Raw genomic sequence first — 12675 nt, forward strand, 5'->3', positions numbered from 1 at the left:
AGGCTGCACTTGGAGTATTGTCAACAGTTTTGGAGCCCATATCTCAGAAAGGATATATTGTGAGAAAAGAGGAGGTTCACGAGGATGATTCTGAGAATATGAGGAGCATTTGGTAGCTTTGGGCCTGTACTCACTGGAATTTAGGAAGATGCATGGGAATCTCATTGAAACCTACCAAATGTTGGAAGGACTAGATAGGGTGGATGTGGAGAGGATGTTTCCTATGGTGAGGGTATCTAGAACTATCAGGCACATCCTCAAAATTGAGGGGCAACCCCATAGAACAGAGATAAGGAAGAATATTTTTAGCAAGATAATAGTAAATCTGAGGAATGCTCTGCCACAGACTGTGGTGGAGGCCAAGTCTTTTTGTATATTTAAGGCAAAAGTTGATCACTTCTTGATCAGTCAGAGCATCAAAGGATATAGTGAGAAGGCAGATATAAGGGGTTGAGTGGGATCTGGGATTAGCCATGATAGAATGGCAGAGCAGACTTGATTGGCTGAATGGCCCAATTCTTCTCCTATGGTCCAGTGGTCTTAATATTGGTCCCCCTCAGGTTCAACTGCAACCTGACCCTTTCATACAGGTCATACCTCCCCCAGAAGAGATCCCAATAATCCAAGAACCTGAAGCCCAGTCCCCTGTGTCAGCTCCTCAGCCATGCATTTATCTGCCAAATCTACTCTGACTGGCACATAGCACAGGCAACAATATAGAAATTACTGCCCTTGAGATCCTACTGCTCAGCTTTCTGTCTAGCTCTCTGAATTCTCTCTTCAGGACCTCATTGCTTTTCCTTCCTATGACATTGGTACCAATATGTACCAAGACATTTGGCTGCTTTCCCTCTCTCTGTAAAATGCTGTGGACATGATCTGAGATGTCCCTGACCCTGGCCCCTGGGAGGCAACATACTATCTGGGTGTCCTGTTCATGTCCACAGAATGTCCTGTCTGTTCCTCTGACTACTGAGTCCCCTATAACTACTGCTCCCCTCTTCTCCCTGATTACTTTCTGTGCCAAGGACCCATGCTCAGTACCAATAACCTGGTCTCTAGGGCATTCCCCTGGGAGGTAATCCCCCACAACAGTATCCAAAACTGTAAAACCTATTTTTGATGGGAATGGACATAGGGTGCCCTGCGGTAACTGCCTATTCATATTTCTATTTGTTACAGTCACCCAGCTAACCACCCCCTGCAACTTCGGAGTGACTACTTCCCTGTAACTCTGATTGATTATCTCCTCACTCTCCCGTACAAGCTGAAGGTCATCCAGCTTCTGCTCCGGATCCCTAACATGGTCTTCAAGGAGCTGCAGCTGGATGCACTTCACACAGATGTAGTTCCTTGGGAGATTGCGTCTCCTAGGACTCCAACATCTGGCATGAACAATGCAGCATAGCCATTTACTACACTGAGTACAGCAAGAGATTGATAAAAAGGGGACCTTAACAGAAACTTACCCAGAGTTAACGCCTTTTCCGAGCCAAAGCCCGACACTCTTACCCTCACCACTGGCCTACTCCTAACAATGGTCACTCCTCTTGTCCCTTCTGTACTTTTAATTAATATGCTGTGTTCTGCTCCCACCACAGCTGTGCCTCCAGAATTGTCTGCTGTTTTCCCTGTATCATAGCAGTAACTACATTCAAGTGTACAGATACATAAGTAAAAATCTATCTCTTCTTTGACTTCATTTGACATGCATTTCTTGGGGCACCACAGCCATGATGGAATGGCAGAGCAGATGGGCCAAATGGCCTAATTCTGCTCCTATATCTTATGGAATGTCTGTGATTGGGTGGAGACTAAAAGAATCTAGATGGCACTGACAATATTGATGCCATCTGAGTTGATGGTGGTGATCACTGCTTATTGGTCTGGAAGAAATGTGAACAGAGATGATGAACGGGACTGAGAAGAGAAAATATAATGCTGGAAATAAGAACTGTAAAACTTGGTGATTTGATGAAAAAAAAAGAAATGAAAGAGAATGCTCATTTACTCAAAAGGCTAGGTAGCATCTGTGGAAAGTGAACCAGAGCTAATATTATATGACAAGAGGCTAGTTCTGATACAAGCAGGAAAAGCTAGTTATCAGAATGTTTGAATTCATGTGTTCTGCTTGGGTTTCAGATCTCTGGTATCAGTGCAGGTTCATTTGTCTGTAAATAGAATACTATTATTAAAAATGCAAGCACGAGGAAATCTGCAGATGCTGGAAATTCAAGCAACACACACAAAATGCTGGTGGAATGCAGCAGGCCAGACAGCATTTAAAGGAAGAAGTACAGTCAACGTCTCTGGCCGAACGTCGTTCTGACAAAGGGTCTCAGCCCGTAACGTCGACTGTACTTCTTCCTATAGATGCTGCCTGGCCTGCTGCATTCCACCAGCATTTTGTGTGTTTTGCTCCATTATTATATGCACTTTGACAGACTCACCCTAATCAATTCTTCCTTCTTTACTTTATGGAACATCATCTGATTGACATTCCTTCGCTGCATTACAGGTGAGACAAGGAGATCAGAGGACCAGTTGTTGCGAATGATAATCAAGTTGGACTTCTCTGGAAATGAAGGAGAAAGAAAGATAATGATCCAGTCTGGAGTAACAAGGGGTTACAGGAGCTCTGCTAGAAGAGTTTATCCATCACATGACATTCTTGAATCTCAATCATCAACAAGCGTACCTTGATTTTCTGTTTGTGCATTTCATGTTAAGAACACGTTAGTCTTGAATTCTTACATTTCATATTTATAAACTTAACACACAATTGTATATTTGCCTGTAAATGGCCTCAATGTACTTTGCATGTCCTGTCTTGTATTGAAACTAGCCCTCAACTGAATTCAGGACTTAATTTTCTAAAATTCTTTATCCCTTTCCATAACTACCTAGAAACTCAGAGGATTATGGTCACACAGGCCCAGATGGACTGAAAAGACAGGGTCAGCAAGCCAGTCAGCATCTATGGAAGTGAGTACAGTTGACATTTTGGGCTGAGATCCTTCATCAGGACTGGAGTAAAAAAGATGAGGAGTCAGAGTAACTTTCCCAGTGATGGCAATAACTTTCCCAGCTGCATTATATCAGGTTTTATATATATATATATATATCCAGGTCTTCCCCTCATCTAGTTGGAAAATCTACACACAGTATGGACTCAAAAACCTCTCTTGCACTTTAAACGCTTGTGCAGCTGAAATCCTTGAGTACGAACTCTTATGCCCTCATACCTCCTTGTGATTTGTTCACATTTTTGTTTCTCCCTTCCAGCTGCCTATTGGGATGTCTGCATATATACCCCTTCCAAAGTGATTGCCTACTTTTGTTCCTAGCTATTGCATGTGGGAGATGAGGGCCCTCCCTTGTGGGAGATGTGGGCAGGCAATCCCCAATGGGAGACATGGGTAGGGCCCCACCGTGGGAGATGTGGGCTGGGCCCCCTTGGGAGACATGGGTGTGGCCCTCCTGCCCCTCCCCCCACCCTGTGGGAGACATGGGTAAGACCCGGTGGGAGATATGGGGGCGGGGGGAAGGCGTGGCCTGGCCCAGCCCCTTGGGAAATGTAGGCTGGGCCCCACCAATAGAAGACATCGGTGGCCCTCCACCCTGTGGGAGATGTTCTGTGTGAACTTTCTTGCCAAACTGCAATATTTCGTTTGACCATAAGATATAGGAGTAGAATTAAGCCATTTGGCCCTTCAAATTTACTCCACCATTTCATCATAGCTGATCTATTTTCCTTTCCATCCCAATCTCCTGCCTTCTGCCCATATCCCTTCATTCCCTGATGATCAAGAATCTATCAACATGTGCCTTAAATATACCCAATGACTAGGGTCACAGATACACCACTCTCTGGCTGAAAATATACCAACTCATCTACATTCTAAATGGATGTCTCTCTATTCTGAGACTGTGTCCTCTAATCTTAGACTCCCTCTCCAAAGGAAACATCCTCTCCACATCCACTCATTCGAGGCCTTTTAACATTTGATAGGTTTCATTGAAATCCTCCCTTACTCTTTTGATCTCCAGATAGTACAGGCCCAAAGCCATTAAACCCTCCTCATATAATAAGCTTTTCAATCCCAGAATCATTTTTGTGAACCTCCTTTGAACCCTCGACAATGTCAGCAAATCCTTTCTTAGACTACTGACAATACTCCAAGTGAGGCCTCACCAGCGTCTTATTACATTCTTGCTAACATTGCATTTGCCTTCCTCAGCACCGACTCAACCTGCAAATTAACCTTTAGGGAATCTTGCATGAGGACGCCCAATTCCCTTTCCACCTCAGATTTTTGAATTTTCTCTCCATTTAGAAAATAGTCTATACTTTTACTTCTTATACCAAAGTGCATGACTATCTACTTCCCAACATTGTATACCATCATCTGCCACTTCTTTGCCCATTCTCCTAATCTGTCTAAGTGCTTCTGTAACCTCTGCTTCCTTAAAACTACCTGCCCTTCCACCTTCATACTGTCGGCAAACTTAGCTACAAAACCAACAATTCAATCATCTAAATCATTGACATATAATTTATAAAGACGTGGTCCCAACACAGACCCACGTGGCACACCAAAAGTCACTGGTAGCCAACCAAAAAAGGCTCCTTTTATTCCCACTCTTTGGCTCCTGCCAATCAGCCACTGCTTTATCCATGTGAGAATATTTCCTGTAATACCAGGGCTCATAACTTGCTAAGCAGCCTCATATGTGGCACCTTGTCAAAGGCCTTCTGAAAATCTGAGTACACAGCATCAACCAATTCTTCTTTGTCTATCCTGCTTGTTATGTATCCAAAGAATTCCAACATATTTCTCAGGCAAAATTTTCCCTTATGGAAACCATGCTACCTTCAGCCTATTTTATTATGTGCCTTGGAGGCACATAAGGAGTACTTGGAGTACTGTGAAACCACATCCTTAACAATCGACTTCAATACTGTCCCAACCACTAAGGTCAGATTAACTGGCCTATAATTTCCTGTCTTCTGCCCCTCTCTCTCCTGCTCTCTCCCTTCTTGACGAGCTCATATTAGGATTGTGTTCCTCAGTGAAGAAAAGGCAGAGTGAGAAATTGCCAAGGTGAGAATCCCATCCTTCTCACCTGTTGACTGATTTTTGGGATCACTGACACCTGGAGTCTTTTTTTCTTTCCTGGGCAGGTGGAACAAGTAATGCTGCTTTTTAATCTAGTCAAACACCCCAAAATACTTCACAGGATACAATTTACTCTTTGATACTGAACCTCCTGAAGGAGATGGGGACAAGGTAGGGACTGGGTATTGATAGTGAATGATCAGCCATGATCTCAGAATGGCGGTGCAGACTCGAGGGGCCGAATGGTCTACTTCTGCACCTATTGTCTATTGTTTTTAACAGCCAAATTGAGTAGGGTGAGGAAGAGGCAGAGAGCTGGAAAGAAATTCTAGGGGGCACACTATAAAGAGTATGGTCCATTACCTTTGGGTCTGGGTACGCAGCAGGTCTTGAGCTCAATGCTGACTCCCTCTGATACAAGGCCTGCACTCCGATAGTAGTTCAGCAGACTCTTCAAACTCTCGAACTGCCGAGGTACACCAGCCAGAGAGTAACTCTCCCCCTTGATAATCAGGCAGTCCTTGTAATCCTTCCCAAATTCTGTCTGTAGAAAATGAAAATTTATGAAAGATGTTGTCATTTGGTGCTTATAATTTGTAGGGTCTCCCTCGGACCAAGATTAGATCAGGGATCACTGGTTCTTTGTGAACTCTGACCCCAGAGTAAATTGCATGATTGTTTCCAACACAAATCACAGCAAATGTGAAATCTGTCAACACCACAGGGAATACTAGCTCATAAGATATAGGAGCAGAATTAGGTCATTTGGCCCATTGAATCTTCTCCTCCATCTATCAAACTTTGCCTTAAATATACATAAAGACTTGGCCTCCACAGCTGCCTGTGGTGAAGAATTCCACAGATTTACCACTCTCTGGCTAAAGAAATTCCACCTCATCTCCGATCTAAAAGACGCCTGGCTATTCTGAGGCAGCATCTTTTGGTCTTAGACTCCCCCATCATAGGAAATATCTTCTCCACATATGAAGCTGAGAAAATTAGAGGACTATGGGTAACCCTAGGTAATTTCTGAAGTAAGTACATGTACAGGGCAGCATTGTGGGTCAAAGGGCCTGTATTATGCTGTAGGTTTTCTATGTTTTTTCTATGTTTCTATCAATGCCTTTTATCATTGTTTCAATGAGGTTACCCCTTATGCTAGTCAGAGTAGAAATAGGAGGATATTTCAGATGAATATATGGCTTGAAAAATGGTGCAAGGTGGAGGGATTCAAATTTCTGGGGCATTGGAACCAGTTCTTAGATGAGGGAATTAAATGCAGCATCTCCAAGTTTGTGGATGACAAGAAGCTAGGCGGCGGCGTTAGCTGTGAGGAGGATGCTAAACAGATGCAGGGTGACTTGGATAGGTTAGGTGAGTGGGCAAATTCATGGCAGATGCAATTTAATGTGGATAAATGTGAGGTTATCCACTTTGGTTGCAAGAACAGGAAAACAGATTATTATCTGAATGGTGGTCAATTAGGAAAAGGGGAGATGCAACGAGACCTGGGTGTCATTGTACACCAGTCATTGAAGGTGGGCATGCAGGTACAGCAGGCGGTGAAAAAGGCAAATGGTATGTTGGCATTCATAGCAAAAGGATTAGAGTACAGGAGCAGGGAGGTTCTACTGCAGTTGTACAAGGCCTTGGTGAGACCGCACCTAGAATATTGTGTGCAGTTTTGGTCCCCTAATCCGAGGAAAGACATTCTTGCCATAGAGGGAGTACAGAGAAGGTTCACCAGATTGATTCCTGGGATGGCAGGACTTTCATATGAAGAAAGACTGGATCGACTAGGCTTATACTCACTGGAATTTAGAAGATTGAGGGGTGATCTAATAGAAACGTATAAAATTCTAAAGGGATTGGACAGACTAGATGCAGGAAGATTGTTTCTGATGTTGGGGAAGTCCAGAACGAGGGGTCACAGTTTAAGGACAAAGGGGAAGCCTTTTAGGACTGAGATGAGGAAAAACTTCTTCACACAGAGAGTGGTGAATCTGTAGAATTTTCTGCCACAGGAAACAGTTGAGGCAGGTTCATTGGCTATATTTAAGAGGAAGTTAGATATGCCTCTTGTGGCTAAAGGGATCAGGGGGTATGGTGAGAAAGCAGGTACAGGGTTCTGAGTTGGTTGATCAGCCATGATCACACTGAATGGCGGTGCAGGCTCGAAGGGCCGAATGGCCTACTCCTGTACCTATTTTCTATGTTTCTATTCTTCTGAATTCTAGTGAATATAGGCCCAAAGTCATCAAACAGACTTCATGACACAAGCCATTGAATCCTGGAATTATTTTCATGAACCTCCTTTGAACCCTCTCCAACTTCAGCACATCATTTCTAAAATAAGATGTCCAAAACTACTCCAAATGAAGCCTCACCAGTGTTTTATAAAGTCGCAACATTATATTCTTGCTTTTATATTCTAGTACTCTTGAAATGAATGCTAACATTGCTTTTGCCTTCCTCACAACAGACACAACCTGCAAATTAACCTTTAAGGAATCCTGCACAAGGACTCCCAAATCCCTTTGCATCTCAGTTTTTCTATTTTCTCTCCATTTAGAAAATAGTCAACTTTTCATTTCTTCTACCAAAGTGCATGACCATACATTGTGCTCCATCTGCCACTTCTTTGCCCTTTCTCCTAATCTTTCTAAGTTCTCCTGTAACCTCTCTATTTCTTCAATACTACTTGCCCCTCCACCTTATCTTCATATTATCTGCAAACTTTGCAACAAAGCCATCAATTGCATCATCCAATCCTTGACATATAATGTAAAAATAATTGGCTCCAACACAGACCCCTGTGGAACACCACTAGTCACCAGCAGCCAACCAGAGAAAACTCCCTTTATTCCCACTCTTTCCATCCTGCCAATCAGATACTGCTTTATCCATGTTAGAATCTTTCCTGTAATACCATAGGATTGTAGCTTGTTAAGCAGCCTCACATGAGGCAGCTTGTCAAAGGCCTTCTGAAAATGCAAGCACACATCAACTGATTCTCCTTTGTCTATCTTGTTTGTTATTTCTTCAAAGATTTCTTAGGCAAAATTTTCCCTTGAAGAAACCATGCTGACTACAACCTATTTTATCATGTGCCTCCAAGTACCCTGAGGCCTCATCCTTAATAATCGACTCCAACATCTTCCCAACCATCTACATCAGACTAATTGGCCTAAAGTTTCCTTTTTTCTGCCTCTCTCCCTTCTTGAAGAGTGGAGACACATTTGCAGTTTTCCAGAACCATTCCAGAATCCAGTGGTTCTTGAAAGATCATTACTAAAGCCTCCATAATCTCATCAGCCACCTCTTTCAGAACTCTGGGATGCGCACCATCTGGTCCAGGTGACTTATCTACCCTCAGATTTTTCAGTTTCCCAAGAGCTTTCTCTCTAGTTAGAAACATAGAAAATCTACAGCACAATACAGGCCTTTGGCCCACAAAGTTGTGTCGAACATGTCCCCACCTTAGAAATTACTAGGCTTACCCAAAACCCTCTATTCTTCTAAGCTCCATGTACCTATCCAAAAGTCTCTTAAAAGACCCTATCGTATCCGCCTCCACCACTGTTGCTGGCAGCCCATTCCACGCACTCACCACTCTCTACATAAGAAACTTACCCCTGACATCTCCTCTCTACCTCCTCCCCAGCACCTTAAACCTGTGTCCTCTTGTGGCATCATTTCAGCCCTGGGAAAAAACCTCTGACTATCCACATGTTCAATGCCTCTCATCATCTTATACACCTCTATCAGGTCACCTCTCATCCCCCGTCGCTCCAAGGAGAAAACATCCTTGTAAATCTCCTCTGCACCCTTTCTATGGTTTCCACATCCTTCCTGTAGTGAGGCAACCAGAACTGAGCATGGTGGTCCAAGTGGGGTCTGATCAGGGTAGTAACATCACACACACCTGAAACTTACACCATACTGCTAGAGTCTTTCACAGTGAAGACTAATGCAAAATACTTATTCAGTCCCACCTTAGTACCTCTCCAGCATAATTTTCCAGTCATCTGATATCTATTCTCCATTCTCTTTTACACTTTATATATCTGAAGAAACTTTTGGTATCCTCTTTAATATTATTGGTTAGCTTACTTCCATATCCATCTTTACTTTCTTAATTACTTTTTTCATTACCTTAGAACCATAGAACACTACAGCACAGTACAGGCCCTTCAGCCCTCCATGTTGTGTCGACCCATATAATCCTTAAAAAAAAGTACTAAACCCACACTATCCCATAACCCTCAATTTTCCTTTCATCCATGTGCCTGTCCAAGAGGCTCTTAAATAATCCTAATGTTTTAGCTTCCACCACCATTCAAGTCATTCCAGGCACACACAACCCTCTGTGTAAAAAACCCCTGATGTCTCCCCTAAGCTTCCCTCCCTTAATTTTGTACATATGCCCTCTGGTGTTTGCTATTGGTGCCCTGGGAAACAGGTACTGACTATTCACCCTATCTATGCCTCTCATAATCTTGTAGACCTCTATCAAGTCCCCTCTCATTCTTCTGCGCTCCAAAGAGAAAAGTCCCAGTTCTGCTAACCTTGCTTCATATGACTTGTTCTCCAAACCAGGCAACATCCTGGTAAATCTCCTCTGCACCCTCTCCATAGCTTCCACATCCTTCCTATAATGAGGTGACCAGAATTGAACACAATACTCTAAGTGCAGTCTCACCAGAGATTTGTAGAGTTGCAACATGACCTCTCTACTCTTGAACTCAATCCCCCTGTTTATGAAGCCTAGTATCCCACAGGCCTTCTTAACTACCCTATAAACCTGTGCAGCGACCTTGAGGGATGTATAGATTTGAACCCCAAGGTCCCTTTGTTTATCCACACTCTGAAGTAACTGACCATTAATCCTGCACTCAGTCTTCTGGTTTGTCCTTCCAAAATGCATCACCTCACACTTGTCCGGATTGAACTCCATCTGCCATTTTTCTGCCCAACTCTGCAGCCTGTCTATATCCTCTTGTAACATTCAACAACCTGTGGCGACCCTTTTCCTGGCACATCCGAACCGACTCACAATTAGATAGCCTACGGGGGTTTGCGAGCACAGAGCTTTGGAGCCTGTGCGCCATGGGGGGCAGGTTGAGGGAGGCTTAAAAGTGAGGCTGAAGATTTCGAATAAAGTTTTTTCCTTCGACTGCAGTTACCGACTCCGTGTCGTAATTTTAGCGCTGCGTGTAGCACACCGCTACAATTGGTGACCCCGACGGTCCAAACGATTTTTGGACCAGAAATGACCGACGCCGCCTCTGTTCATGCGGTTTCGTTGAAACTGCCGGGTTTCTGGACACAGCGCCCGAACCTATGGTTCCAGCAAGCCGAAGCCCAATTCCACGTTCGCCGGATCACCTCAGGAGACACCCGCTACTACTACGTGGTGAGCTCCCTCGACCAGGACACAGCGGCCCAGGTCGCGGAGTTTGTACAGTCGCCCCCGGCAGACGGCAAGTACACGGAATTCAAAGCCCTGCTCCTCAGGACTTTCGGACTCTCACGGCCCGAGCGGGCTGCCCGTTTACTGCACCTGGATGGCTTGGGAGACAGACCTCCATCGGCTTTAATGAATGAGATGTTGTCTCTCGCTGACGGACACACACCCTCCCTCATGTTTGAGCAGGCATTCCTGGAGCAGCTGCCCGAGGACATACTCCTGCTGCTGTCCGACGCGGATTTCAGTGACCCCCCCGGAAGGTGGCAGCCCGGGCAGACTTGCTGTGGAACGCCAAAAAGGTGAGCGGGGCGTCCAACGCACAGATCTCCCAGCCACGCTCCCGGCAGCAAACCAGTCCAGGCCCGGCCACAGAGCCCGCCAACCCCCGGCCCAATGAACACTGGTGCTTCTACCACCAGCGGTGGGGCGCAGAAGCCCGCCGTTGTCGCCCGCCCTACAAGTTCCCGGGAAACGCCAGGGCCAGCCGCCGCTGATGGCTACGGCGGCTGGCCATCGGGATAGCCTCCTGTATGTGTGGGATAGAAGGTCGGGACGCCGGTTTTTGGTCGATACTGGGGCTGAGATCAGCGTTTTACCTCCGGCGAGTTACGACACCCGCAGCAGGGCACCGGGTCCCCCCCTGAGGGCCGTGAATGGGCACAGTAAGGACCTATGGCACCCGTCAGGTGCAGCTACAGTTCGGCTCCAGCCAGTTCACGTGGGACTTCACACTGGCCGCCGTAGCCCAACCGCTTCTGGGTGCGGATTTTTTGCGAGCTCACAGCCTACTGGTCGACCTGCCCAGGAAGAGACTGGTACACGCCGAGACCTTTCAGACGTTCTCCCTGGGTGCAGCCCAGTTGCCAGCCCCTCACCTCGGCTCCATCACGCTGTCCGGCAACGACTTCACCAGGGTCCTGGCGGATTTCCCATCGGTTCTGGCACCGCAGTTCACAGCGGCCATGCCCAGGCACGGCGTACAGCACCACATCCCGACCCAGGGACCACCCCTCCACGCCCGCGCTCGGCGGCTTCCCCCGGACAAGCTCCGACTGGCGAAGGAGGAGTTCCAGAGGATGGAGGAATTGGGGATCATCCGGCAGTCTGACAGCCCATGGGCCTCCCCCCTGCACATGGTGCCCAAAGCGACGGGGGGCTGGAGACCATGCGGCGACTACCGCAGGCTGAACGAGGCTACCACACCGGACCGCTACCCTGTGCCGCACATTCAGGACTTTGCAGCAAACCTGCACGGCGCACGGATCTTCTCCAAGGTAGACCTCGTCCGAGGGTACCATCAAATCCTGATGCATCCTGACGACGTCCCCAAAACGGCTCTCATCACCCCGTTTGGCCTTTTCGAGTTCCTCCGCATGCCGTTCGGCCTGAAGAATGCCGCACAGATGTTCCAGCGGTTAATGGACGCGGTGGGACGGGACCTGGACTTCGCGTTCATCTATTTGGATGACATCCTCATAGCCAGCAGCAGTCGTCAGGAGCATCTGTCCCACCTCCGTCAACTCTGCGCCCGACTGAGTGAGTACGGTCTTACAATCAACCCCGCCAAATGCCAGTTCGGACTCGATACCACTGACTTCCTGGGCCAAAGGATTACTAAAGTCGGGGCAACCCCTCTGCCCGCTAAGGTAGATGCGGTCCGCCTCTTTCCCCGACCCACCACGATCAAAGGCCTTCAGGAATTCGTAGGTATGGTCAATTTCTACCGCCGCTTCCTCCCTTCAGCTGCCCGGATCATGCGCCCCCTGTTCGCCCTGATGTCGGGTCCGAGCAAGGACATTACCTGGGACGAGGAGTCCGCTGCCGCTTTCGTTCAAACGAAGGAAGCTTTGGCGGACGCCGCAATGCTAGTATGGACGCCCCTACCGCCCTCACAGTGGACGCATCAAACACGGCAGTCGGTGGGGTGCTGGAGCAACTCATCGCAGGTCGCTGGCAACCCCTGACGTTTTTCAGCAAACACCTGCGACCACCCGAGCTCAAATACAGTGCTTTCGACCGGGAACTGTTGGCGCTCTACCTGGCAATCCGGCATTTCAGGTACTTCCTAGAAGGTCGGCCCTTCAC

At 46.7% G+C, this 12675-nt stretch overlaps 1 protein-coding gene across 1 annotated transcript in view; it reads right to left on the reverse strand.

Annotated features, from left to right (window-relative positions):
* LOC132405933 (tyrosine-protein kinase JAK2-like) overlaps window positions 1–12675 on the reverse strand; it is a 194124-nt gene that overhangs the window by 90663 nt on the left and 90786 nt on the right. Inside the window, exons 10-11 of the mRNA XM_059990935.1 lie at window positions 5484–5664; window positions 2451–2575 (exon numbers count right to left, since the gene is read on the reverse strand). Coding sequence (XP_059846918.1) covers window positions 2451–2575; window positions 5484–5664 — 306 coding nt within the window. The remainder of the gene's footprint in view (window positions 1–2450; window positions 2576–5483; window positions 5665–12675) is intronic.

Source organism: Hypanus sabinus, chromosome 16 (assembly GCF_030144855.1).
Source record: "Hypanus sabinus isolate sHypSab1 chromosome 16, sHypSab1.hap1, whole genome shotgun sequence".
Lineage (NCBI taxonomy): Eukaryota > Metazoa > Chordata > Chondrichthyes > Myliobatiformes > Dasyatidae > Hypanus > Hypanus sabinus.